Raw genomic sequence first — 26,586 nt, 5'->3', positions numbered from 1 at the left:
GTTGGCATAGGGCGAGGTAGGGCCTTTTGCCTGGAAAGGTCTGCGTGGCCCCGAAAGCGGCCGCCATGTGCAACGTGACCAGGGTGTTTCCAGGCGGAGGGTTGATAAGACATGGTGCAGCAAGCGAATTACAGACGCAGGGAGACGGATGCTAAACTAGCATACCAATAAGTTTTGCGGAGGGCCGTTCCTGGAGCGGGGCGCATCGCGTTTAGCAGTGGGCGGTGGCAGCTATTGTGCACGCCAACCCTCCCCAAGGGCGGCTAAAGGTGTGAATGCAGTCTGTCCCCAGGCTCTAGTTTTCCATCCAGCTTGGTGTTGCCTCTTTAGTCGTATCTCGCGATGTTTCTGGCCATTTCGCGAGATCGAAGATTGGGCAGGCTCCCCTTGGAGGCTGTCGCAATCACAGGAAAGCTGCTGGTGCTGACAGCGGCGGATCAGCACCTAGATGCGGCTCAATTTTGCATCACCCGATGCTCATGGCGCGATACCGCCCGCAGTCGCTATCATACAGTAGCACCATGCAGGCGACTGGCAGCGATTGGAGATAGGATACACCCGGTCGGGATGTCAGAACCGAGGCTACGCAAGATGCCAACTCGACATAAGATGAGATGACGCCCTGGATAGATGAAAGCAGATTGCGGCGTGCCCATGGAATAATTGTATAGACGGCGACATCTCGGCTTGGTGGCATGAATGATTACTGTACTGGTGGAATGGCGTCTGATGGTGTGCGAAAAACGGCGCAATGACTCGCGACCGGACGCCTGAGGCGAGCTGTGGTTTGGGGAGCTCGGGCGCAGCGGAAGCACAACAGAATGTGGCGTTGCACAGACAGCTGTCGGTCGCCATCCAGAGATCCTTCAGACGCACTTGCATGGAGTCCAATGTCGGTGACTCTTTCTAGACGCGGCGATTCGATCGCTGGGCAGAGGAAGGAGCTCCTTGAAGGCGGCAATCTGCGACTGCCTCTTCGCGATCAGCCCTGGAAAGCACGGCCAACCCCACGTCTCCCATTTCGACGGTTCGCCCACAATTTTTGCGACCACTGCCGATTCACACGTGCGCTGTCAGTTTGCACGTCGACTTGAGCAATGATCTTCCGACGTATAGCTGCTAGTCGTGAGACACCGAAGAGTGCCCGTCGGACGGGTTCAATCATCACCAGAAAGGGCAGTGAAGAAAAATCATCTCAAATCGTTCTGGCGCACTCGTCATCAAGATCTTTCACAAATCGGTATAATGGTATGCATCCACCCGGTCTAGATACCGACACACTGCAGTCTGCTCCGATCGAACTAAGGTGCTCCACTCTTCAATATCTCAAGCCATCCTCCATTCCTCAGGCAGGGTTGATAGAAAAGAATATGTTCCCCTCGCTCGGAGCTTTGGTAAGCTGGTTGCCTCCTGGATGAATCCCATTCGGCCACACAATGCTACCCCCATTATCTCCCGTAACATCTAATCGGCTACCCGCGAATGGCGCCCCGAAGACAGTGCTGAGATCGTACCACACCGTCCCGCCATCCAGGTTGTATGCCCACACCTGCTGAGGAGCACCGGAGTTTAGACCGTCCGCCTCTTTCGTCATCTTGATCGCAATGCCTCCGGACTTTTCGTCATGATGCATTTCTTCCCAGTAGATACCGCCTGTGGCTGTCAGTTGAAGACGAAGTCAAGCTCGCGTGTGACCTACCGGCTTTGATGTCATGGCGAGGACCGACTGTGCCGCCGACAGACCAAACATAGATGGGATCTGGTGAGTTGTTCAATACGACAGCGATGCCGGCAGCCCTGACTGAGGCTATCAGGGCCAGGAAGCTGGGGATGATGAGGCGCATGATGTACGGTGTTCAAAGCGAGCGTGGTGAACGAGCGGCTCTAATGAAATATGAGACCTAGCAAAAGATGCCTCAACGACCGAGCGACAGTACAACTTGAAGCTTTCGCTTCTCCGTTTTATACCGCCCTCAGCCATCGTCAAAGTCCCTCCAACAGCCCCTCGACTGACGCGCAAGTCCTCATACGAGCATCGATCACGTCGACGCCATACTGAACCGTTCGCGAAGCCGTGTACGGGACGACATATTCCAATGCCAGTATGTATAGACCAATCCAGAGGTCCTCTTTCTTCCGATCGAGGTTACACGGCAGATGAACAAGCATGTATGTTGTGACACTGTACTGCCTTCGGATGATTTCAATACTCCGATATAGTGCTCGGTTGGCGGCGCATGACGATGTGTTGGTTGGCAATACATTTAATATGGCTGTTTGGATCTATCGGACGAGAATGGCTTTGGCTCGCTTGTCGACAATAGAAGACTATGTTTACCGATGCATCCCTGCAGCGGCCTCGCGACGCAAGGCTTTTGAGTTGAGCGGTCCATCATGTACAACGCCGTTGCTGCCTTGCATGCGATACATTAGCCGAGGATTGTTGCGGTGCTGGCGATCTGCTGGCCACAGACACTGCCCGAATCATCAGGCAGCAGCTTTGCAGCTTCAATACATCGTGCAGCTGAACTGTTGCAGTGTCCTCTAAGGGAAGTCCTGCTTGAATTCTCGTGGGGTCTAACCTCACCAACACTTCAACGTTGGAAAAAAGATAAGCTTGATGCTCAGACTTGGGGTCAGGTCAGGCCGGAGTAGGCGCAGTTGTAGTAAGGTCAGCCCTTTCGGTACGAGGCGATCGGTATGCTTGCTAGGTAGATCTTTTGTGCGGAATGATAACAGATGTATTGAATAGAAGAAGGCGATAAGCATAGCAGCAGCATCTTGCCTGGTTCGATGAAGATTCGAGTGTGTATTAGTTGAGACTGGCAGGTGCGACCTGCACCAGCCTTTCATGGTTAGCGTCTTGGCATTGCGATCAGGTCATTGACATTCCACGCTCGACACAACTCCAGTAGCTATGATGACACGCATTCTTTCATTCTCTCCAGTATTTGGATATTGTCATTCGATCGTCTATCCGATAGTCTGTATTCTTTCCGAAGTGACGCGTGAGGACGGCATTGATGCAGTTGCGGGCCGATAGGACTCCGATAAATACGTGTATGAAACTCAAGGCACCGGCATTTCTGTGCTGTTGATTCGCGACTTGCTACCAAGGCTTCGCGTGTGCCTGTGGGAAGCGCGATGCTGCGTACGCGATGGCTGTATACGAACTCCACCCCGCTGCTTTGCGTTAGAATCAGCATAGCCCAACGCCCGAATCTGAGATGCACCACTCACAGCGAGTCTCATCGAGACAGGCGAGCGACCCCATGCTGGAGCTTCGCGACGGCCTTTTGCCAGCCCCGAGTAGCTTCAATACAGGACTGTGTACGCGGTTCTCTCCTCACCTTTGCACATAAGTTACGGAAGACGCCTCTTCATCTCAATACTCAATAGCATCCAGAGGAAGTCAGAATACAACATGGCTGCCACAAAGGACGACTGCGACTGCCCAAATCCAATCCTGTGGGAATTCCCGGCGCCAGGCAACCAGGATCTGATGCCTAGCAAGCACCCTCAGAGCTCTAGCTTCGAGATCGAGCAGTACCTTGAGGCTTCCGCTCACGTCCCACCTACTTCCGGCTTTGGTACCGTCCCGGTATACATCAACGACCTTGTCAAGCTTACCTGGCCTTCGGACTTCAATGTTCCGGCTGCCAGTCACCGGAACCTGTACTGCAAGCCCTGTGAACAGGACAATAACTACAACACAAATCAGAAAGTGTTTGATTGGGAGTCTTGCTGTAAGTCTGTTCCATAGTATAGCCCGAATTGCCGAACGAGATATTCCCGAGGTCGTGTGTATGACAAGACAGATCTGACGGTCACGCTAGACGAGAAACCGGGGCATGGTGGAATATGGTCCACAAGCTTCGACGTGATGGGATCAGGGATGGCTAAAGTTCCAATCAAATTCTCGTTCACGCCTGAAGCGGATACCATGGTCTGCGCCTTGGGTTTTCCTGGCATGCTGGAAGGAGGCCTCTCGCAGGCCTTCCCCGTCATCAACAAGCAGCCACCATCAGAGAGAGGTCGGCATCTATTCACAGAAGATGACCCTGAAGGTGTGCCGTGGAAGGATGATGCGACAGCGCCATTGCGAATGCACCACATTGTTGGCATCGTGTTAGCGGTTGCGCTTTGCATGGCGTTTTTCGCCCGATTGTTCTGGCAGAAGAGGAAGCAGAGGAAGGCGTCGCAGGCTCTGATGGCTCAAGCTGAGAGCGGTGGTCTTATGGATGGTAGCAAGACGAGATATACCGATGATATGTAGGCTGTTAGATGCTCAACTGAGCGGGGTCGTCATGCGTCCAACACGCTGGGGTCATAGCTGTAGCCATAGTAGCGATACACGATACACGAGGATTCAACTCTTCTTCCATTGATGTAGGCCACTTGATATACAGCTGTTTCCGGCGTGGGTGGAGTTGACGAGCAGTGGGCTAAAATTAGTGGTGCAGGAGTGGGGTGGGCTAGCTGCGGGAGACGGCAAGCGGAGCGTCCCAATCCAGACCGGCCGGCGTCGCGACTTCCAGTTGACGTGAACAACGCAGCTGAACTCCGCAAACAACTGTCATTCCACTCTGGCCCACTTTGTTGGTAGCGTAGCGTCCGCAATATTATCCTTCTGTTCTCTTTTTTCCCCTCGCATTTAGGCAAAAGTCTCAGAGGTGGACGCGTAGAATGGCGTCCCCTATGCTTGAAAGTCGCATCGAACCGCACAAGAAGGCGCACTTCAGTCTGCACATCAGCGACCGCATAACAGGCAGCGACGACGCGCCAGGGAAGTTTAGCAGCGTCAAATGTGAGTCTTGCCTGCAATCTTCCTGTCCTTGTCCGCTTTCTAATCCAGAGGGTAGACAACCACAAGCCCCCACAAACATCCGACTCGCGCTCTACCACGCTTACTTCGCCCTCGTCGACCGGCCTATACAACCTCCGCATCGACGACACGAACAGCTCGGGCGACAAGGACATCTTCACATTCACAGGGCAGAAGTCACAACCCAAGAAGTCATACGTCCTCGTATTCGATCCCGCCAGCCAGCAGGCCACGCTCGAGCCGCTGTCCAGCAGCTACACCTTCAACCTCGCGACCAAGAACGGCAAGGACGTCTCGTCACAACACGCCAAGATATATCCCAAGAAACTCAAGGGTGACACAGAGGGCAAAGACGGCGAAGATGATCTCTTCGGCGAGGCGGCGGCTGACGACGAAGGAGGGGACCCCGACGCAGACAACCCCTACGACTTCCGACACTTCTTGAGCAAGGAGAAGGAGAAACGGGGCGACGAGTCGGAGTACAAGTACGCGTCCTCGCCAGACTACCGCACAGGCACAGGCAGCGCCGTCAATACACCTCAGTTCGGGGCCCGCGCATCTGCGACTGCCGCTCCAGCGCGGAAGGCTGCTGCTATACCAGCGCCCAAGAAGCGCAAGACGGCGGCAACGAACCCCATGGTCAAGCCTAAGAAGACGCAAGCCACACCAGCTGTCCGCCTCCAGCGCACCGCGACCGACACAACACCAAAGCCCAAAGCCAAGCCCGCAGCACCGCCAGCGTCGAGAATCAAATCCTCCGAGGTCATACACTCGTCTGACGAATCCGACGGCGAAGCAGCTTCCTCGCCAGCACATCCATCGCCTCCTCACCAACAACATCAGCAACACCACGAGTCCGACGACGACGACGACGCAGAGGGCGAGTCAGACGATGACGGTGGCCTCGAGATCGAAGTGCCCGATGCACGCCCACCACGACACAACAAGGGCGCAATGGCATCTCTCGGCTCAAACCTCAATGCGGGTTACCTCCGCTCCCCCTCAAACGGCCCGATATCGCTCGCCAGCGCCGCCAACAGCGACGGCGAAGGCTCGCCGAACCCACGTCGCAATCGCAACGCTCAAGACGAGATTGACTTTGGTGATCTGGGCGGCGACGATGCGGAAGGTGAGGACGATGATGAGGACGATTACAACAGGGACATTGAACCTATGGACATTGGTCCACCTGCGCGACAGGAGACCGCGGGCCATGACCGAAAATCTAGCATGGCTGGTGAAGCGGCGGCAGCGGATGATGACGAGGACGATCTTGAGGAGCTCATGAGGAGGGGCTTGATGGGCGGGGACAGCAGTGAAGAGAGTGAAGAGGAGTGAACACGTTGTCATTAAGGTTTTGACATCTGTCTATTTGATGTTCCGCCTTCCTGTTCTATCGCACATGAGCACTCCTGTATCTGGTTGCGACAACTAGTTCGTTCTAGATCACATTGCTTGCCCAACCGTCACCGTTGGAGGCGTCACCGCCGCTTGTGCTTCCTGTGGGCGAAGTGAGAGAGAAGACGACTCTCGCGCCATTTGTGGCTGCGATGAATAGGTCATCGGTTCAATCGGCCCCGGCTGCGATACCAGTTTTTCATACCGATGCTCGATCTCCTGGTCTTGTTGTGTGAGGTTGCAACATGGGCAGCATCCGGCGTTACAGAAGTCTGTCCACGCATTGCCTTTCAACCCATACTTCTTTCGGATCTTCCTACGGTTCCAGCAAGGCAAGATCCAGCATCCTGTGCAGCATGTAGCACAGTGGACACCGAGACATAGCCAACACTTTGTGTTCATGGTCAACACGGCATAAACAGTAAAGAGGAGGGTGACTTACGTTCCGGCTGCAACCGTTGTATCCGTTCACATTTCCTTGATGTTTGTCTCGGTATAGAACCCTGCCGTACAAGATCCATGGACAGCAGCATGAGAGCCAGGCTATTCAACCCTATCAGTCGGTGCTCATAGTATAGGATTGGGACTCGCACCTGTGCTAGCCGGGGTGCAACAATCCACTCTGCCATGGTAGTGTGATACTAAGGCTATATAGCTCGTGAGGGTATTGAGATGTTGATGGTGGAGGGCTGCATCAACACCAACGAAGAATATAAAGCCTGTATGACTCTATCTTGCGCTCGGCCCCGTCGATGACTGAGATACTTGTGTGACATTGGTATGTTGGTTCGTTGATACCTGGTCTGAGCGTCGGATGTTTTCAAGCAAGTAGAAGCACGGCAGTCAGTTTCGAGGGGAGAGGGAGTGGTTTTGATGTACACATCGTTTTGTCCTTCTTTTGAAATCCCGCACTCTTTTGATATATCGGTTTAGTTGCTCATATAGCAATGCCTCATGTGCATGACACGTATTATTAGGTCAGACTAACGCTTGGGGTTTTCAGGACACATGCAACAAAGGAGCGGTAAGTGGGACGAGGAGCATGTGCCCGATTTTTGTGTTCTCATATCGTAGCAGCCATCGGACGTAAGTAACCCAGAAAATAACCGAGGCTCAGAAGTCATGCCGTCGCCGTTCCGCAACACACGTTCGGGGAGTCGTCAATGACAGCTCTCAAACAGCTCCGTCGCACTCAACCGCATACTGCTGCTAACCTTACTTCCCCTCCTCACATGCTTCGACGCAAACGCCCTATCACAAGTTAGCACTACCTTCCATATAACAAATCAACACACGACCACTTACACATCCCCAACAATCTTCCTCAAAACCAGACTATCCACCCATTCGCCCTTGATCTGTGTCTTCTCCTTCGTCAGGCTATGTCTTTCGAACCCTAGCCTCTCCGCCAACTTCCAACTTCCCTCGTTCCGAGGATCGCACTCGATTTCCATTTCCAGCTTTCCTTGGTTCTGCAGTCGCTCTTTTAGGGCGTCGATGAACGCTGTCATGGCTTCTGTAGCGTAGCCCTGACCTTGCATTGAGGGCAAGAAGGAGAACCAGAGTTTGGCGTGGGTGACAGGCTTGATAGTAGATTCGCCTGGAAGGGAGTCGGAGTTTGCTTGAGAGGTTCTGGCGCCGACGCGGCCGATGAATTGTTCGTCGAGCGTCTCGACAGCGAGTTCGTACTTCGTTCGTGGCACGTCGTTGTGGTTGCGGATGTTTTCCAAGACGAGCTCGCGAGCTTGTTGGCGTGTTCGCGGGGGCCATTCCTGGTAACGTGCGTTTTGATCGTTCCCTTCGAGAAGAAAGTAGCCTTCCTCGTCCTTCATCACGAACTCACGAAGGAGCAGACGAGGTGTCTTGATGGCACCGAAGCGCTCACCCTTCACGTTTGCGCGGGCGATGGCTGCGAGTTCTTCCTTGGTGAAAGTGCCGGAGGCTTTGAGAATCTTCTGAATAACGTTCCCCTTGGCCACCATGTAGTCGACGATGTTGTTTGCTTTGGCCGCGAGTTCAAGCTTCACTCGCGCGTACTCATCCCTCAACTCGTTGTCAGAGCGTAGCGTATCTCGCAAGCTGAGGTGGTTGCGCGTTTGTGCAACACCGTCAACACATAGGTAAACGTTGTGGCGATTGGATTGGTTAGGGTCTTTGAAGGCATGACGGTCCACGATCCCCAGCTCCCCAAGGTAGTCGAATCTTCCTTTCTCGATGAGAGCGTCGATAGCAGGCTGAACATTGTCGCGAGTGACAATGATGTCAACATCGATGATAGGTTTGGCGACAAGTCCCGGTACTGATGTACTACCCACGTGCTCGATCGAGAGGTAGTCGATGTCCTGTAGGTGATGTTCCAACTCCGACTTGATAGTTTCGAATTGCTGCGGCCATTCCTTGTTGTATTGCTCAATGATGACGGACATTCTTGACGATAGAAGAGAGGCGTATAGTAAAGCACTAATCAAGTCGGCGGCGCCTGGTCGAGGTTGAACAGGTGAATGTGTCGGCTAAACCTACCAAGCTTGTGGAACGCTCTCGCTTCTCACCCGGGCGCGCCCGAGGGGTGCAGGAGCAAGAATGTCGGTGTAACAAAAAGCATGAAAAAAGCGCAGAGACAAGCAAGATAGCGGAAACCCGAGGTTGAGGTGGTACATAGAGCCAAGATGCCGCTTGGGCGCAAAGGGCGAATGCAACGCGGAGATACGGGCAAGACTCCGACCCGCTTGATTTGATTGCGCTCCAGCCTCCAGACTTGTTGAACTAATCATACTCTTCAATCTTGATCACAGGTATGTCTGCGTATGGCGGAGGCGCATCTCGGCCCAACAGAGCAGTCTCGGCCTCTGAGTCTGTGCCAGGCTTTTCCTGCTGTCTCTGCAGAAACAGGCGACGTGCCATGACGAGGCTAGCCGCAAGCAGTGCAAAGAGCGGGAGAAGTAGGGCATCCTTTCCAACCTGTATTCTGCCAACAAAAGCGTTCCAGACCCTCGACAACGTGCCAAATTTACCGTACTCGTCCCATTCACGTGGGTCAAATGTTGTTTGCATCATGGCCAGCTTGCCACACTTCATCCTCGGCGGTGGCATCTTGCCCTTTGCGGAGACGACTAGTACTTCTTCGATGGAGAGTATATATCCACCTTCCATATTCCCATCGTGTTCCTTGCGCACCAAGATCTGAACAATCCTCTGACCCAACTTGATTGGTTCAGCAGTCTCTCCCCATGGCAAGCCAGTCGCATTGAACTGGAGCCACCAGAGTTCTGGTTCGTCGGCGCGGAAGACTGTATGCTCATATTGTAGGGGAAACAGTATCCTCCGGTGTCTGTTGGGATTTGGGCCGTCTTCGGAATCCGCATCCGTCTCTTCCTGCTCCACCTCGGTGGTGACCTGCTTCGCGTTTATGTTGAGAGGCATGGGATCGAGAGGGAATATGCGCTGATCGTTGAGAAGTAACGCATCGTTAAACTCGGCCAAGGCGAACTTAAGCAACTGGTCACAGTCAGTCGTATTCATTCTTAGGGCTGTAGAGTGCACTCACTAGCGAGTTCCTTGGTGCCGGATGCAGCCATTCTGCCTTATGAGGACTCGTCCAAGCACGCAGCGGGCATCCCACGCATTCCAGCTTCACCGTGTATTCTCGGCCAGCCTCCTCTTCAATGACTTTGCTGTGGTCCGATATTGTCGGACGAGTGATAGCTGCGGTAGCCAGCGCCGAGAGACTGAGAAGAGCAAAAGGACGCATAGTGACGTTAACCGAAGATAAAAAGGAAGAAGAAGATACGATATTGCTCAAGGAAGTGAAGTTCGCACAAGGAGGCGGGAGATGGCCGACGATGCCGGGCGACGCGTAACAAGCCTCGGGCTACGGCAACGCTAGCGCAGGGATCACCAGCTTGAGCGTGGGGAATGCTCATTCTAGAAGCCGCTCTCCTACCAGGATCTTGTTCACGTCGACATCGCATGTGTCAAACTTCACAGCTTTCGCAATTGATGGCATTTTGGTTTACACACTTCTAACTCTGGTAACGATGGTCGCTGACACGTACCGTTCACCACTCATTCATCATCGGTTGTGAAAAAGGTGCAATTAGGTCGTTCTTGCAGGATAATGCGACTACCCATCACGGGGACATGTTGATGCGGAGCAGGACAATGAGACGTAATCCGGCAGTTCTGTATAATGATCTCAACGCTGGCGCACTTCCCAGATCTTGAAGGTGAATCGAACAAGCTCTCTATCAATACCGCAACTACCCAAGCACATCCTCCGCTCAGACCTAAGAACAAAGCAGACTAACATACCAATGTGCCATGATGTATCAGTCATCGACGGGGTTCGAGCGTAGCATGGAGCCATAGAAATCCAATATTCGTCGTCTGGATCAATAGATGCGATACCAGATACGCGCAATAAAACGAGGCATCAAAAGAGTGTGAGATTTCGAAACGAACTGCGAAGCAATATGTACATCAAGGCTACCCCCTCTTCCGTCGAAACGAACCAAAGAATCTGTCATCTTGAGTTCCTGCAAACCTAGTACCCAATCCTACCACCTTCTCTTTCGCCCTCACTCCTTCATCCCATACCTATCTAGATCGGGGTAGCAGTACTAAGATCGATCAGAGTAATCGGCTCAAGGTCATTCGGCGTAGGCGCTGCAGCTCCCTCCCCAGCATCTGTAGCCGTAGGAAGCGTGATCAACGTGATCGGCCCAAAATCATCGCTCGACTCCGTAGTCGTAGCTACGTCAGTAGGCAGGGTAATCAACGTGATCGGTGCAAAATCATCGCTGGTAGTCGCCGGCGCGCTCACGTCCGTGGTAGTGACGTTGGGAAAGGTTCCATTGGCGGTGGGGAAGGCGGTGACGGTGACGGTCAGTGTGGTGGTCACGGTTATGGTATGAGTACCGGACCATGACTTTGTACCCCAGTGTGCGGCGCGGGGGTGGACGTCGGGAGTGAGGCGTTTGAGAGGCGCTACGAGGGCCAGGGAGGTGGGGAGGAGGGGGAGAAGAAATAGGGACTTCATGGTGGGAATAATGGGGGTTGGAATGAAGAATAGTGTGGTGATTGATGAGATGACAGGACAAGATGAAGAGGGTAGGATATATAGTCCTTCGGGCCTTGTTCGAATACGTCAACTTGAAGCTGGATGTACAGAGGCTGATATCTTGACGCGTAAACTCGCAGCTATCTTACACGTTCTGCAAGCTACGGAGTACACTGAACATGTGCCTGTCAGACGCCTTCCGCTGCTTCAAGCAAGTCGCTGTACGCGTATCCAGTGATATCCATCAACTGTCCGTAAGACCACGTGTCGTAGCAAGCCACATTCTCAGAAAGGCGCCCATACTACACAGGCACATTATCCTCATGACTAGATGTCTCTTGCAGCAATGCTCGAGCTGATGTACCCGCCAAGACTACGCGTACTAGATGAGCGTCGGACTTCGCGTAGACTGACTCTTACAAGCGCAGTGTTTACTCCCGTGTCCGTATCTACGAGAACGCATAAGCGGACCTTTTGCGAAGTCCGTACACGTGTTGCTTGAGCTCTCGCTGACATGGAGGGCGCAAACATATGGCCGTGGAGACAGGTGGACTGTCGCTAGAGGACTTTGGCGCGAGCGCACTCGCTCTAGATAATGCGGTGAGATATGCACGCCTCTCCAGAAAACAAATCGCCACGGACTGAATCAATCATAGTGGATTTCGTCGTGATTGTGGATGGACGAGCGATGCAGGACAAAGTTGAAAGGTGAGGAGGCTGGCACGTGGCTGGGCTCGGGCGGATCTGCCCCACCGTGCGTATGATGTCATCAAGTTCTTCCATCCGCTCTCCATCATCTCGGCCCCTTCTTTCACACTTAGACAGTCGCGACAACGCGCAGAACTGGCTCAACTCGCATCATCTCTCAGATTCATTTACGGTTAGATACTAATAATATCACCACTTGTGGACAGACGACGCCCTCATACAATGCCTCAATCTCTACATCATGTTCCCATATCCCTGACTGCCATGGCATACATTCGGCAAGGCTGGAAAGCGGCGTGGTTGCGGCGGTGTAACAGGACTCAGTGAGTGCCGCGCACCCATTGGACACCCGTGAGAGGACGTCCGAAGGGAAGAAAACCATTGGTGCCCGCTCGTCTACCACCAGATGCAATAGCCAGCTCTCATTTTTGATTCCAGCTGCGGTTGAAAACATAGGTTCTACTCACTCTCCTACCGTCTAGAACTTCTTGCCGGGTTACCATGGACTTCACTTTGGACCCAGATATGGCACTGGCCTGGAAGCAAACGAAGGATGCCTTCCACTCTAAGCACGATGGTTCGGCTCTTCGTAAGCCGAAGGAGATGATCTTGGTAATCTTATTCTTGGTGTGCTCTTCGTTCGGAGTCACTAACATTTCAAAGCGTATGCGAAGCAAGAGCTACACATATGAGTCTCTGCCCACGCCCTCGAGTATCCGCATCCTTCAGATAGATAAGGGAGCTTCCGCCGATCCGATCACTTGCCACTTCCGTATTGTAAACCTGGACGACCGCCCAAATTTCACCGCCCTTTCATATTCTTGGCAGAAGGACGCTTCGCTTCTCACCTATCAATTTTCCAAAGGGCTCCCAATCCCTTTCTTTGTGTGGTTTTACAAGCATCTCGCTAAGGCACTTTTGGGATGTAACAACAGCATCGATGATGTCTGGCAGAAAATCGCGAGTGACGCCGAATATGGATGGACAAACTACAACAAGGGCAAGGCAGGAGACGCGAAACCCATATTTCGCGACGGCAAAAAGATCATGATACAGGCCAATCTTTACGAAGCCATGGTTCGCTTGCGATGTTTACGACCTACAGAGTACTGGATTGACGCCGTATGCATCAACCAACGGGATCTGAGCGAGCGAAGTCAGCAAGTCCAAATGATGGGAAGAATCTATCGTTGCGCAGAGGAGGTGGTAGTTTGGCTCGGTAACGTGACGAGCTTCGTAGCCCATCCCTTGCAGGCATTGTTTTCGGTCTTTGGGTCAGAATTGAGTGAGAGAGATACTGTACCAGGACATACGGCGGACGACTCAATGATTCGAAGGGATTCAGAGGGGGTATTAACCGATGAAAGGCTTGATACAGTGGCCAAAGAATATCACGTAACCAGACGCGACCTCGAGGAAACTCTCAGCGCGGGAGCCGCTCTGCTCCTCACCCGTCGTTGGTTTCGTCGCCTGTGGGTCGTACAAGAGTCACGCCAGGCTCGACAAACTCTATTCCTTCTTGGCGAAACCCATTTCAGGGCTAATCTCATCTCGTCGGTGCTGCGATGGGCTGAATACAAGATTGAAAAATCGCGGAATAGTCCTACACCAGGCCTACTTGCGCAGCTTGATGTTATTGCGTCTATATGGCATGCCCACATCAAGCACATCCCCGCGATGCTAGATTCTATGGATTCATCTCATGGCGAAGAAAAGTGGACTTTGCAGCAGTGGCTACAGATGGCAAAGAGTCGAAAAGCCAGTGATGCCAAAGATGTGGTATTCGCAGGTCTGTCTGTTATACGGCCCGAGCATCTGACGATTGACATGTCGTTGCAGGCTCAAGGCCGGGACTCACATTGCCACAATCCAAAGGAGCAAGAGCATACGCCATCATCAGAAAGGCGAGAGAAGCTATGGGACATCTTACACGCCGACTACAACGCCGAGACCTCGACTGTACTCTTGAACCTCGCGGCTTGTATCCTCTCACATTACGATCTCCCTGTTCTATTAGATATTACCATACGGTTTCGTCGTCCCCCACCATATGCAGCGCTCACCGAGCTACCCTTTACCTCATTCCCATCTTGGATACCAGATCCGAGAGCATGGACCTCGAGGGCTTTAGAACCTATGATATCGCTCAACAATCATGGCCGTCCGTTTCCGCTCTCTGCGCACATGTCGAACGCTCAGCCACAGATATCATCCGATGGCACTAAGTTGGCTGTGACGGCTGCTCTTCTGGACACTGTGTCTCAATGCTGTCCAATCCTGGACGTCGTGCTCAGCATCAAGGATTGTGCGGGCGCTATCAGGGTGCTCGACTGGATAGCTGAGACGGTCCCCCGTGTGTACTCTCCAACCGGCTGTTCAGGAATAGAGGCTCTGGCACGCGTAATGGTATCAGCTTACAGGAACCAGAAAGATCCCGAGGGGCAATGGAAAGAGGACACTATGGAGAGAGGGTTCTGTGAGATGCTTCATGGGCTGATTGAAGGTGGCGTAGGAGGGCTTGTCGACATGTGGAACGAGGGACTCGACGTTCTGCCTACCTGGTTAAGATCATATCCATGGCCTTCAGGCTGGGTTGTCAACTACGATGGTGTATTCAAAGCTTATGCCAGGATCAGAGCAAACCATCCAGACGCTCCCTGGCCACCGAGCAATCTTGTGGCTTCAAAAAAGAAGGAAGTCGTCGATGAAGCAAGAGAAACCCACCCTGACACACTGACAGGAGTCTCCATGACCAATATAGCTGGACAAGAAAGTCCCCACTCTGGTAAACGAACTGGTTCAGTGCAAGACACCGGCGATGCTGCGAACACTCGTGACTCTCCCCATGAATCGGACTGGGCATTAGATGTGCTAAATCGCAATTCCGGAATAGGATTACAGAGCCTATTCGTTACCAAAGATGGTTATCTTGGCATCGGTCCAAATTGGCTGAGGAGCGGCGACGGGGTCTTCTTAGTAGCAGACGCTAAAGCCCCATACATACTCGCCCAGGTGGACGATGTCTTGCGAAGACAGGCGCGCGAGATACGTGAACAGCTTGACACGGGCATGAGCAGATCTGTGAAGCTGACAAGGAAACAACGCAAGAGCTTGCGGAAACAGCTGCTTGAAATTGAGGGCAGGCTCGGAGGAGAGAACGCATGGCAGCTGATTGGAGAAGCGTATGTGGAAGGTGTAATGAATGGCGAGGCTGCTGGACTCGCGGAAGCTAGGGCACAAAGGTACAACATTGCGTAGACATGGAGACGCGATCATGTTTCGCTACATGTAACTGAACGAATGTTTCGAGAATCTTTGGTGCAGTTCGAGCAACATGAGTCACCCGTTGCGCGCTTTATTGAGAGTCAGTAGACCGGCTCTGCAAAAGTAACGAACAGCCCTACGTTGCTATTGCAACACTAGTGGTCAGATGCCGCGTTGATCCTCATTTCTCATCGAGTTTCACCTGCCTTCTACCGAATCTTTCAATACGCAACCGAAATGGCGGCCTGATCATGCGAGAATGTGAGTATTCGATGATTTACGAAAGCGGTCTCAAACTAATGATGATAGCAGTGCATGATGGAAGTGGCCAACGCAGAAGCGGCGCACTTATACCGGCAACATCTGGATGTGTGAAGTCGGTCTGTTTACCTATCATTGAAGCAGTTTTATGGCCTTCGGAAGTCTTCGTTCAGACTCAGAAGGCCGCGACTGATCGCACTGCCAACAATATCAGTGAAGCCGGACGTGTCAACAGGACGGAACGAACGGCGCATGTACGCATTACAAGACAGGACTGTTCGACGGCACACGACTTCTCGAAGCAAGGTATCTTCATATAGGCCTGATGTCGGTTTGTCAGAGCCCTACCTGTGACAGAAGTGTGGCACGCCTGTACGGCGTACATTCACAAGGCTCTCGCGGGTACCATGGAATATACGCCGACACCATCACTCTTGTTAATTAGGGTCATCTGCATGCTCATCTGCTCCAACGGTATTGGCATACTGGTGCGTTTGCGACGTACTTCGTTCATATAAGAACAGCCCCGGCAGGCTATCTCTCTTTCCAGCATAAGTTCCACTATTTACAAGAGAATCATTGATTGTATCTATTACTAACAAATAGTTACCATGTCTACATCTCCAACGCCAAATGTCGACCATGTCGATAACACCACACATGGACCTATCCGACCAGCTACATCCGATGGACCTGATTCAGAACGTTCTGTGGACGAGCTCCCGGTCTCGGACCCCTCACACCCGGATTACCCTCCGCTTCGTCACACCCCGGATTATTCTCCACAGCCTCACGTGAGCCTCGCAAGTGCAGACGCAGATAAATCTGTGATTCGGAAAGGGTATCCCTCTGTCGCAGCGCCTGCTGGTCAGCTACATGGCCATACTGCACCGCAAACGGCAGACTACGACACAATCAAATTGAATCCCCCTAAGGAAGCCGAAAACGTCGAGGAAGCCCTACAGCCCGACAACTCTGATGACGCGGATGAAGACGCCGACTGGGATAAGAGTTTCCCAGCTGGCATCCCACGGCTGGCTGAATACATGGCTCGCGTGCCTGAGCGGGCTATTTTCCGTACCTTCCGAACGCTCGGCGTGCAGAATCTTCTCTTCATGCAAGCAGAGATTGACTATCTTGAGTGGAAGCTTCATAATGTGATGACCAATTTCAGAGAGGGAAAAGGCGGCATCACCAAAGAATATGCCACAGATTGGGCTTGGAATACAATGGAGGATTCCGCCAAACCACAGCCCAAGCAGTACCATTTCATCATGCAGATTCGTGAGAAGCTTGAGAAATACGGTAAACTTATCGTTCATCTGTGTGACTATGGCGCTAACCCACGTATAGAAGAAGCACTTCTGCGACAACATATGCTCGCCAAGATCGCAGCGCCCGATCATTTTGATCTCGACCAGATCAAATCCTACAACGTGTCTCGCGCTACACGCGATAACTGGATTTTTCACCACAAGCCTCTTTATGGCCTTCCTGAAGACTGTCTCAAATATGATCGGTTCCATGGACATGTAGCTACAGACCTGATCTCACTCAAGTCGCGCGAATACAGCGACTACTTTACTGTGTGGGTCTGCGAGCGGTCACTTACCATAATCAGAATTTTTGGGAGATTCTTGGAAAAGTCCAAATTCGGTGGCAGTCCAGTACTTTACGACAGCACTCTCAGAGAGTGCACCCATTTCTTCACGGCAGTACTTGCTAGTCTAGTGCCTGCCGCTGTTGCATACATCTCTCAGCATGAGAGAGATGTGTCTCAGATCGTGGTCATGGCGTCGACAAACCTTCTGTTATCGGGCTGCATGGTCTACTTTGCGGACGCGGAAAGAGTGCATCTCTTCCTAGCTGGTATATTGTAAGTATTCTGCGAAAGACTTAGATAATGTGAACTGACTGCCGCACAGGTTCTCCATATTCCAGTTGTTGATGATTTCGAAACAGTAATCAAAGGTGGAGGAATTGCCGTCTTGTGCGCATGTCTGGATGAAAGCTACCTAGGCTGATAGCGCTACATGGTTATCTCTATATCGTCACTGCAAGGTGAGATAGGAACTGCAAGTCTTTCCTTCGTAATCAGCGAACTCAATAGCTCAATGTCATGTGTATTTTCTGCGATTTTCTTGGGTCTGATCAAACAAGCACACGCTACGTCATTACCCTTCCACACACGCCTCTACTGGTCCGTGGTGATTCCATGCGGTTCACTTTCGGGTGCGCACGTTTGCGTCGGATCCACTTCTATACCCTCTCATTCTGTGCAAGGCTGACTACAACCTCTCCCACCACCGAGGTGTCGGTTCAAACCCCCAACACTTAGAAGTACGCGACCAACTCCGCCAGAATCAATCAAGATGGAAACGGCGCCATTGGCCTGTGCCCAATTCATACGCCGTTGCTTGAAGCCGTGTAGTGAGCGCGACCCACCACAAGACGCCCATTGTCCAATATGTACCGAAGAATACGACCGCAGCAGTCACAAAGCAATGCGCGTCGTCGTCCAGCCACCCGCCCAGTGCAACCACGAATTCTGCCACGCCTGCCTCGAGAAGATCTTCGCCCGTCGCAAGACCCAAGACAACACCAACCTCTGTCCGCTGTGTCGCGCCGTGTGGTTCAAAGCCGAATATGAGAGTCTTTCGGCGCGTAGTCGGCGTTTGACTGAAGAGGCTACAGAGGTGCTTAGAGGCGGCAACTCTGCGCCTTCCCTCTTCGCGGACGTGCCCGAAGGCCCTGCGGGCGAAACCATGGCGGATTCTACTAGGAGAGATACGGAGCCACTATTGCAGCCTGCACGTACACCCCGGCCTTACGCGCGTACCAGTCAGCCCCGTCCGCCTACGACTCAGTCATCTACTACATCACGAGACTCCCAATATCGTGGAGACTGGCGCACTGAGCCCGTGTTTACTCATCGTGAGTTCCACGCTGCACTCGCGGCAGGACAAGCGGCAGCCGGACGACCAGAGCCTCAGTCTGCATCTTCAGGGCCTCACACACCTGCAGCCTCTCATCCCCCTCCTTCAACTCCGCAACCCTTCCAGTTCGGCCAGCAACGCACCTCATCCTCAGCGCCTCCACATCGAGCACAGTTCAACTATCCCCCAGACGAAACAAACTCCACACGCCAAGGCGAACAGAACAGAGCAGCGCCACCCCATGCTTTCCAGTCGCTCGAGTTCGAACGACGTTCAGCCGATCTAGATGCTCGCGAAGCGCGTCTGACGCAACGTGAAGGGGAGTTGAGGAGGACGCGTCAAGCGTTGGAGCGGCGAGAGCGGGATTTTAATGCTTTTTGTGAAAGAGGTAGACTGCTTTTTCGTGGCCGGAATGAGGGGGTCTGAGAGGGAGGGGTAGGGACGGGTGTGAGAGGATGAGGTTGTACGGTTTGCATTCATGGGCTCGTGGGGTTAGACTTGATTGCTGCATGAAGGTTTGGTGCGATTGGGTTGTTCAAGGGAAGCGCAGACGACGGATAAGGTCCTCTGGTGTCATTGGAATGCTAAAGATTAACTGGATGGGAACAGGACGCGGATACTTAGTGATAATCCCAGTTGTAGCTACAGTGTGTTCGCTACTTTAGACCACTGGCATTTGCCAAAAAGTACAGCAAGAAGCGCTTTCACAATGGGATCGTTTGACAAACAGATGCTCACACCTTGATAATATGGGAAGATAGCAATTATTAAGCTTATTGCATGGATATTTCGCATTCAAATGATACGGGATGTCTACCCCGGATACTGGGACAAGCCAGATCTCGTGATCGTGATTAGCTCGCGATTTCATCAATTCTTGCATAAACCTTTGTCCTTCTACATCCTCCTGAAATTAGCGGTAAATTGCATCATCTCAGCGCGCAGTATATTCCTCTCCCTTTCAGCGCGCAGTATTTCCCTTTGCTGCTCCTCCTGCTTGCGTTCGAAATTGACACACAGAAGCTCATTGAGATAACGGCTTTCATTCCAGAGACGAGTCAGTGTTTGCCTGAGGGCGCGGTCTTCATCCTGAATAGTCGGATCAGTGCGTACGACTTGAAGAGCCAGGCCTATCTGCCCCCCACCCTCAAGTGGGGGAATCACGATAGTTTCGATGTTTTGCAAAATATTGCTGACTTCAGTTAAGTTTGCCCAGTGCCTATCGCGTTGTTCACGCTGTTGCGGACTGAGGACTTGTTCAGTTTCTTCCTCTTCCTCTTCCTCTTCTTCTTCTTCCTCTTCTTCCTCTTCCTCTTCTTCCTCTTCCTCTTCTTCTTCTTGTTCATCTTCATGTTCATCTTCATTTTCTTCTTCGAATTCTTCTTCGAGTTCTTCTTCGAGTTCTTCTTCGAGTTCTTCTTCGAGTTCTTCTTCGAGTTCTTCTTCGAGTTCTTCTTCATCTTCTTCTTCAAATGCTGCTTCAACTCTTGCTTCAAATTCTGCTTCAAGTTCTTCTTCTTCTTCGTCGTAGAAGACCTCATAGAAACGTTCTTCTTCGTCTTCGGCGCCTGGCTGCGATGGGGGTAGTCCACCAAGCGCGCCACGTATGCATTGTCGACAAATAGGACAGTAATGGGCCTTTTGCATACCGCTATTGACCCAACATTGTAAGCAGTCTCGGCCGAAAATGTGACTGCAATGTGTGCCTAGAAGCTTGATAGCTACATGCTGATCCTCGTCATAGTCCCCCTGGCAAATAGGGCATTCTGAATCGTGAAGTGTTTCGGAGGCGGACAACACCATGTATCGCTCGATCGTAGCCGGGGGAGGCGCGTTGATCTCAGTCCATATCGATCTTAACTGTGTCATGGCATCAACTATGTGTTCGAACATCCACATCTCGCAACTCTGTGAGCCATCGTGGGACGGCTGGGATGTGTGATCGTCGTTCTGCTGATGAGACATCTCGGTACCCATGATGGATTTTGTGCGAGTTATGAATAAGTGCTTGAAGGTTGTTGTCGAGCTATGTTAGTGTGGAGAAGAGGTACTGCAGTGCTTGGTACAATTCTTATAATGCTTCACCGTGCATGAAGCACCCACAGGCTCAAAGTCGACAACACTGTCCAAAACTCGAACCCATTGTGAACCTACCGATTCAGGAGTGAAAGCCTGTTAGGCCTCTCTTTCCCTCATCCAGCTGGTGTTGACAGTGTTGAGACGGCAGGAGCGATGAGACGAGGCTCTATGGAGTCGCGCAACTTCGCAATGATTTCGTTATGCGAGTAAAAGCATCTGCCACATCGAAAGCGGAGCGATAAATTGTTGCCGTCAATGGCGACATGATCAGGAATTCCCTTGCACGGCGGATATGTTATGGCAGTGTAGATGGCGCTCGCGACTGACCTCGGAACACTAGCTAGCGTTCAAAGCTATCACAGAACTGGATTAGCGCCGTCGCTTCAAGTGCATCCCTGCGGACAAAATGTCGATCACGTTCAACTTTTGGCATCTGTCGAGGTGAAGAGCAGCGAAACACATCGACATTGAAGCCGCAATTGGGATTTATCACGACTCCAACTTAGACATCCTCGCTCATTCGGTTCCGAAGATGGCCGACTCAGCAAACAACTCAAACGGTGCATCTACCACACAGGCTGAGCCGTCCACCTCATCGTCACAAACACCCAACGCACAGCCAGAGTCTGCATCCTCATCATCATCCGCACCGCCTCAGGCGTGCGCGCAATGCGGGAAGTCTCCGGACACGCTCAAGCAGTGCATCAAGTGCCACAGTGTAACGTACTGCAACAAAGACTGCCAGAAGGCGCACTACAAGGCGCACAAGAAAGCATGTCCTATGCTTGCGCAGGAGTACGTGAAGCTGCATGAGCCGAAGATGGCATCGAAATCCAGTTCAAGTGCGCCAGGAGCAAGGGACAAGGGACTGCAGAAGTGGCAGGTACGTTGTTCATGTCTCACTCTGTTGTTAAGTTGGTGCTAATGTCGATAGTTTGATACTTGAGTGTAAGAGTACGTAAGGGCGATGGTGGCGCGGCGATTGACCGAGGAAGTGTCTTGATGGAATTAAGCTGGACCAGCGTGGAGCTAAGGTGAAGGTACTTGGATATAAGCCAAAGCAAGAGGACCCAGAGCTCGAGGTGGGCTGTCGTAGCCCGCAGGCACAAAAGCTTGGTATGGTGTTTACGTTTCTGCGGCTGGATTTTGGTCGCAGACAATGAGCAAGGCGCATCGCCGGACAGACCTTGTAAGCAGAGTCTGAAATCTGACAGTCAATGCACGAGTGGATCGGTCGCAGAATTATCAGCGAAGTTTTACGTTTGTAAACTATGGAATAAACCCTGAGCTCGGTAGTGGCGAGATGAAAATGCGCGCGTCGGCAAGTCCCGTGACAAGCAGCATGGCGCTGATCATTAACTTAGGCTGCATCCAGCTAAAAAGAAGTTTTCACGGTTTTCGATTGCTGACAATCAAGAATCCGCTGGCCAAAAGAGACATCTCGATGGGAAGCCTAGACTCGCATGGCCCTTCGCCTTGTAGGGCAAAGCGTGTCGCGGCAGCTGAGTGTGGCTGCACTGTGTGACTGCGGGTAGATAGCTTGGAGGCTTGCTGGACCCATGCCAAAGACGCGCTGTAAGCTCGCACCAAAACGTTGGCGAGGGTAGGTGACTGTGGAGCGAATTGAAAACTTGTGCGTTTTGGCCATGAGCTGTGCAGAGACTGGCTGCGTTCTAGGAGGCGATTGGCAGGGTGCGGCGCCGTACTCGTGTACGCTGGCTCCCCACGGGAGCCCTATGGGTGTGCGTTCAATTCGTATCAAACAACTTCAGGACTAGCCCGGCTTGTCGTGCAGCAGGGAATCGACCCACCGAACAGTCGGCGCTGCAAACAACCAAACAACGGCAGCGTGATGAGCGATGGATGGGCATGCTGGTGATGGAGCTAGGCTGCCATGTGTGCAGGGAGCAGCGGGTGCGGTCAGGCCATTTCGCTGGTGTGAATTGCTGTGGCCGCGAGGTCTAGATTTCAGCTGCTGAGACCCTGGGCCTCCAAAACACGCTAGCATCAACCGCAGCGAACATCGGGTATTCACTCCGCAAACCCAACCTAGCCCACCTGGCCCTCGCACCGCGTTGGCCTGGTCGCTCTGCTGTTACATGACTGTCTTGGACGCAGCGACCGTCTTCCCCAGGCGACCATCCACTCGTTTACCGCCAGCCCCTTCCACCTGTCAATACTTCCCACGCGGCCGTTACTGCCGCCGCGGCGCTACCGCGTTTGTACCTGGACGCCAGATCTTTCAGCCACGTCTCCGTGCGTCTGTTCATCCCACTTACCCAGCATAGCGTGATTGTGCGCGTTACCGGCAAACATCTCAGACCCCCTTGGTCATGATGACGGGCTTCCAGTCCTCGTCACATCTTCTACAGCCATCTGACGCTGATAATGCCCCTCCTCGCTTTCACCAAGACTCCCACCAAGCGCTCCAGCCCAACTCCATCCCACCCACTCCGGATGAGGGCATAGATGCGGGTCCCTGCCCCGAAATAGCGGTTCCCAACGATATCTCTTCGTTTCTCGACGCTTCTCTGCCGCAGCCTTTCCCGCTGGCTTCCGCCTTACCCCAGCCTCTTAGGACTCCCACCATCGAGGACCGGCCGCAGCTTGATCTGACCCTCAACCTTCCTCAAAGCAACTTCTCGCTTCCCACGTCCACGGTCCTTAGGAGTACGCACAACCTGCGTCTACCCTCGTTTGATGTCCTAGGCATTGCTGCGCCCCACCCTGATCGTATCCCACAGCAAACACACCACTCCTTCTCTCCACTAGGCGCTGGACCTCTGTCGAAGCCAGAAGACCCTCTCCATGCGCTCAGCCCACCACTCGACTTCTTCAGCCACGCCAACGGGGCCAGTCATACCCCCGTTACCAGTCCCAAGGAAGCTAGAGCCCGCGTCGGACATCTTGTGTCCACTCACACGCCTCCCTCGGATACGGAGCCGGGGACGATCAGTTGGGGATCCTTTGTGAACCCACGCACGGTTGGGCTGGGTTCACCTCCAAATTCTGAGCCAGGGGTGTCACCAAATCTGAACATCACTGCCAGCGCTACAGCTCCCAGTCAAGCGCCTATAATCGTACCGACCCACGAAGAGTTCAACGACGAGTTCAGCGACGCGCTGAGGATGGCAGCGTGGATAGAAGAGGCAAAAAGCACCATCAGTGAGTACTTCCTGCGCCTGAATGACGCATAGTTCCGTTCGCTAATCAGCTTAGTAAACGAATCTGGATGTCTGGAGCTTGACTCAGTCAAGATTTTGTCCCACGCATTGCCTTGTCCATCAACATCAGGCCACATCTTCGGCCAAGTCATCGCTTCTATCCATGACAGATCGTCAACGCAAACCTCGTGGATCAATGTATTCCACGCCCTTCCTGGTCGTTACACGCTCATGGATCTGCCAAAGTCTCCTCCATCGACGCCTGGCCCTGCTGTCGGAGGAGATTCTTACTTTACCAGCAAAGTCTTTGACAGCGCGGTCGCTATTCCAGACTATCAACTCGATTCGAAACTCCTGCCCCCATCGCCTCGACCCGTCGTGCCACCGGGGAGCATCAATGTTTCGATTGTAGAGCGATACATTCCGCCTACTAACACTAATGAGTTCGCTGAGATGTTCACTTTCCGGGGCAGATCTTTGCTGTACGACCGCTTAATCGAGCTTTCCAGCGATGACGGCGTCCTTCTATTCATCTATCCGACCCGGACAGGTGCGAGGACCTTTACGCAGCAGTACCTCGGACCAATTCTCGACCCACTCTTACGCACGGTAACGGTAGTCCACGATCTCCACTCAGAGCTAGGAAGGAACCTGGGTCAAATGAGTTCAGTCAATTACCTGGATGAGTACAACCACTTGGAGGCACAAGTCCGGAAGTTCTGCGGAGCAATGGGTGAACGACATAACAATGAGAGAAGAGCAAACTATGAAGTTATTCATGCGGCGAAAGAAGAGATCCTGATGCAACGGTCAGCTTGGGCGGACGATTGGTGGATCAAGCAAGAGAAACCCCGTATACGGGAGATAATCACCAAGTACTTCAGCAAGTCGAAAAAGCTCCCAAGCTCCGAGATGAGCGCTGCAACTCTGATCCAGGCCGTACTGGAGGGTGTTTCGGAACGAGACTACCATAACGGCGAGCCCACGAAAGGTGTGGAAGTTGGTGTCTTCATCGTGAAGAAGACGAAGGCGGTGGCGAAAGCCCAGAGGGAACCATGATGAAGGATTACGCTTTTAGATGACGGGACTGAGTATCGAGCGCGAGGCAACGAAGTTACGGGTGAACGACGATCATGATCTCCAGTTGCGATGATCTCAGATTTTCGCATAGCATTGCGCGGCGTTAGCGGCATGAAACGAGCGAGAGCCCTGTCTGGAACAGTATAAAAGATAGCGAGTGATTATAGTAATAATACCCAGTAACGATCTCCACCTGAATTCCGCCAAGCTATGAACAATGTGAACCTACATTTTGCTTCCATTCTGGCAAGTTTACCCTCGGTCTGCCAAGACGCTAGCGCGAAAAACTGCCCTTTGCTCACCTTGCGGGTGTCGCTCTGGCTCACGCGTTGTGTAGACGGAACTTCAAGCACCTGAATTGTGCACACCTCAATACTGGACGCGCTTCTCCATCCTCAGAAGCTTGCGAGCAAATCACGGTCGCTCATCACAGGTACGCGCGCCCGAGGTCCCTTCACGTGTTGCGATGGCGCTAGCCACTTTCGTCGGTCAGAATCAAGATGAGGGAACAAGAAGGGCAGGAGTGACTTTACATTGGTCTTTTGCACAATCTGCTTGGATTTGCGCTCATCTTGATATAGTTCTGCGACGACGACGCGTTTATATGTCTTCACAAAACTAATTTGAGTCCAGTATACTGGGAGAGCACATCGCTTCAAGTCTAGGTCCTGTTACACAGCGCAGACTGGTGGCCATCAGACAATCTCAGCTCCAACATCTAACGCGGAAGTCTACGGTAGCACCACGAGATTCTCAGGATGCATGTAAGTAACATCCTCCAAGACTCGAATCCCATCTCTCCGGATCACCATTCCAATCACATGACATACAATCCACATCCACATCCTTAACTCATCCTTTCTCTTTTACCCGACACCTTCAAAACAGCAAAGAATCTATTTCATCATTTGCCCTACGACAATTCACTAACGCATCCACTAGATCAAAACCCCCCAATCCGCGCTCCTCTCCAACCACGAAGTCCTCCTGCACCTCCGCCAAGAAGACGCAGAGTACACCGGCGCTGATGAGACGGGGAGGAAAAGGAAGAAGCCGTCTGGTTTGACGCATATATTAAGAGATGTACGTTCTTTGTTCATCCCATCCATCCATCCACTCCCCTGTCCTATCACCCATCCATCCCCCCATCCACCCATCCCCCCATCCATCCACCCATCCATCCATCCATCCATCCATCCATCCATCCACCCATCCACCCATTTTATCACCCATCCATCCATCCATCCATCCATCCATCCATCATCCAATCCACCACACTAACCCCCCACCCCCCAGGGCCTCGCCTACCTCCAAACCGCCGAATACACAACCTCCTCCCTCGCCGACGCGCACCCATCGCGACCTAGGACGCTCTACCGCGGGCCCCATAGTTTATTCCGTGCGTTGGCGCCGAAGTACCGGTTGAACAAGGCGGAGTATCTGCAGTTGTATAATCTGAGACCGACGACGCAGGTTACAGTAGAGTTGATTGTTGAGGAGGTATGTTTGTTTCTGTTCTGCTGTTTTGAGTGGTCTTTGGACTGCCCGAGCCTTCTGTGGGGTTGACTGTGTGCTTGACTATGGGTCTTGGGATTTATGGTTGCTAATGTGAATGTGAATACAGGCGGGCACACGGTTCACGGAGGATGAACTCCATGATATTCTGGCTATTATTCAGCAGGTGTTTGATGAGGAGGAGGGGAACATTCCGGAGGGGGTTGAGGATATGGAGATGCCGAAGATTGCGAATAAGCTTTTGGGTGCTAATAAGAAGAGGAGGAAGGTTAAGCGGAAGGTTTGAGTCTGATGGACGAT

The 26,586-nt window shown here is 52.5% G+C and overlaps 10 protein-coding genes across 10 annotated transcripts; 6 read left to right on the top strand and 4 right to left on the bottom strand.

The window, feature by feature from the left end:
- Positions 1-1,345: 1,345 nt before the first annotated feature.
- Positions 1,346-1,844, bottom strand: J4E87_009832 (uncharacterized protein; the record flags this gene model as incomplete). Its single annotated transcript, XM_049381406.1, has 2 exons — positions 1,346-1,653; positions 1,700-1,844. 2 exons carry the CDS (start codon positions 1,842-1,844, stop codon positions 1,346-1,348), a joined length of 453 nt encoding a protein of 150 aa, XP_049228900.1.
- A 1,580-nt stretch (positions 1,845-3,424) lies between these two features.
- On the top strand, positions 3,425-4,276 carry J4E87_009831 (uncharacterized protein; the record flags this gene model as incomplete). Its single annotated transcript, XM_049381405.1, has 2 exons — positions 3,425-3,746; positions 3,798-4,276. 2 exons carry the CDS (start codon positions 3,425-3,427, stop codon positions 4,274-4,276), a joined length of 801 nt encoding a protein of 266 aa, XP_049228899.1.
- A 410-nt stretch (positions 4,277-4,686) lies between these two features.
- J4E87_009830 (uncharacterized protein) lies at positions 4,687-6,163 on the top strand (the record flags this gene model as incomplete). The annotated part of the gene is made up of 2 exons (XM_049381404.1): positions 4,687-4,807; positions 4,863-6,163. 2 exons carry the CDS (start codon positions 4,687-4,689, stop codon positions 6,161-6,163), a joined length of 1,422 nt encoding a protein of 473 aa, XP_049228898.1.
- Positions 6,164-7,383: 1,220 nt separating this feature from the next.
- Positions 7,384-8,649, bottom strand: J4E87_009829 (uncharacterized protein; the record flags this gene model as incomplete). Its single annotated transcript, XM_049381403.1, has 2 exons — positions 7,384-7,474; positions 7,529-8,649. The coding sequence occupies 2 exons, from the start codon at positions 8,647-8,649 to the stop codon at positions 7,384-7,386; spliced, it is 1,212 nt and encodes a 403-aa protein (XP_049228897.1).
- A 337-nt stretch (positions 8,650-8,986) lies between these two features.
- Positions 8,987-9,971, bottom strand: J4E87_009828 (uncharacterized protein; the record flags this gene model as incomplete). Its single annotated transcript, XM_049381402.1, has 3 exons — positions 8,987-9,718; positions 9,768-9,925; positions 9,968-9,971. 3 exons carry the CDS (start codon positions 9,969-9,971, stop codon positions 8,987-8,989), a joined length of 894 nt encoding a protein of 297 aa, XP_049228896.1.
- A 4,171-nt stretch (positions 9,972-14,142) lies between these two features.
- On the top strand, positions 14,143-15,245 carry J4E87_009827 (uncharacterized protein; the record flags this gene model as incomplete). Its single annotated transcript, XM_049381401.1, has 2 exons — positions 14,143-14,148; positions 14,193-15,245. The coding sequence occupies 2 exons, from the start codon at positions 14,143-14,145 to the stop codon at positions 15,243-15,245; spliced, it is 1,059 nt and encodes a 352-aa protein (XP_049228895.1).
- A 592-nt stretch (positions 15,246-15,837) lies between these two features.
- Positions 15,838-17,392, top strand: J4E87_009826 (uncharacterized protein; the record flags this gene model as incomplete). The annotated part of the gene is made up of 2 exons (XM_049381400.1): positions 15,838-15,843; positions 16,301-17,392. 2 exons carry the CDS (start codon positions 15,838-15,840, stop codon positions 17,390-17,392), a joined length of 1,098 nt encoding a protein of 365 aa, XP_049228894.1.
- A 1,953-nt stretch (positions 17,393-19,345) lies between these two features.
- Positions 19,346-20,114, bottom strand: J4E87_009825 (uncharacterized protein; the record flags this gene model as incomplete). Its single annotated transcript, XM_049381399.1, has 2 exons — positions 19,346-20,016; positions 20,108-20,114. 2 exons carry the CDS (start codon positions 20,112-20,114, stop codon positions 19,346-19,348), a joined length of 678 nt encoding a protein of 225 aa, XP_049228893.1.
- A 2,749-nt stretch (positions 20,115-22,863) lies between these two features.
- J4E87_009824 (uncharacterized protein) lies at positions 22,864-24,750 on the top strand (the record flags this gene model as incomplete). Its single annotated transcript, XM_049381398.1, has 2 exons — positions 22,864-23,692; positions 23,747-24,750. The coding sequence occupies 2 exons, from the start codon at positions 22,864-22,866 to the stop codon at positions 24,748-24,750; spliced, it is 1,833 nt and encodes a 610-aa protein (XP_049228892.1).
- Positions 24,751-25,529: 779 nt separating this feature from the next.
- Positions 25,530-26,572, top strand: J4E87_009823 (uncharacterized protein; the record flags this gene model as incomplete). Its single annotated transcript, XM_049381397.1, has 4 exons — positions 25,530-25,535; positions 25,714-25,854; positions 26,068-26,271; positions 26,396-26,572. The coding sequence occupies 4 exons, from the start codon at positions 25,530-25,532 to the stop codon at positions 26,570-26,572; spliced, it is 528 nt and encodes a 175-aa protein (XP_049228891.1).
- Positions 26,573-26,586: the final 14 nt, after the last annotated feature.

The sequence above is a fragment of the Alternaria ethzedia genome, assembly GCF_023757985.1.
Source record: "Alternaria ethzedia strain BMP 0044 chromosome Unknown scaffold_39, whole genome shotgun sequence".
Taxonomy (NCBI): Eukaryota; Fungi; Ascomycota; class Dothideomycetes; order Pleosporales; family Pleosporaceae; genus Alternaria; species Alternaria ethzedia.
This window is presented reverse-complemented; position numbering and strand designations above follow the sequence as displayed.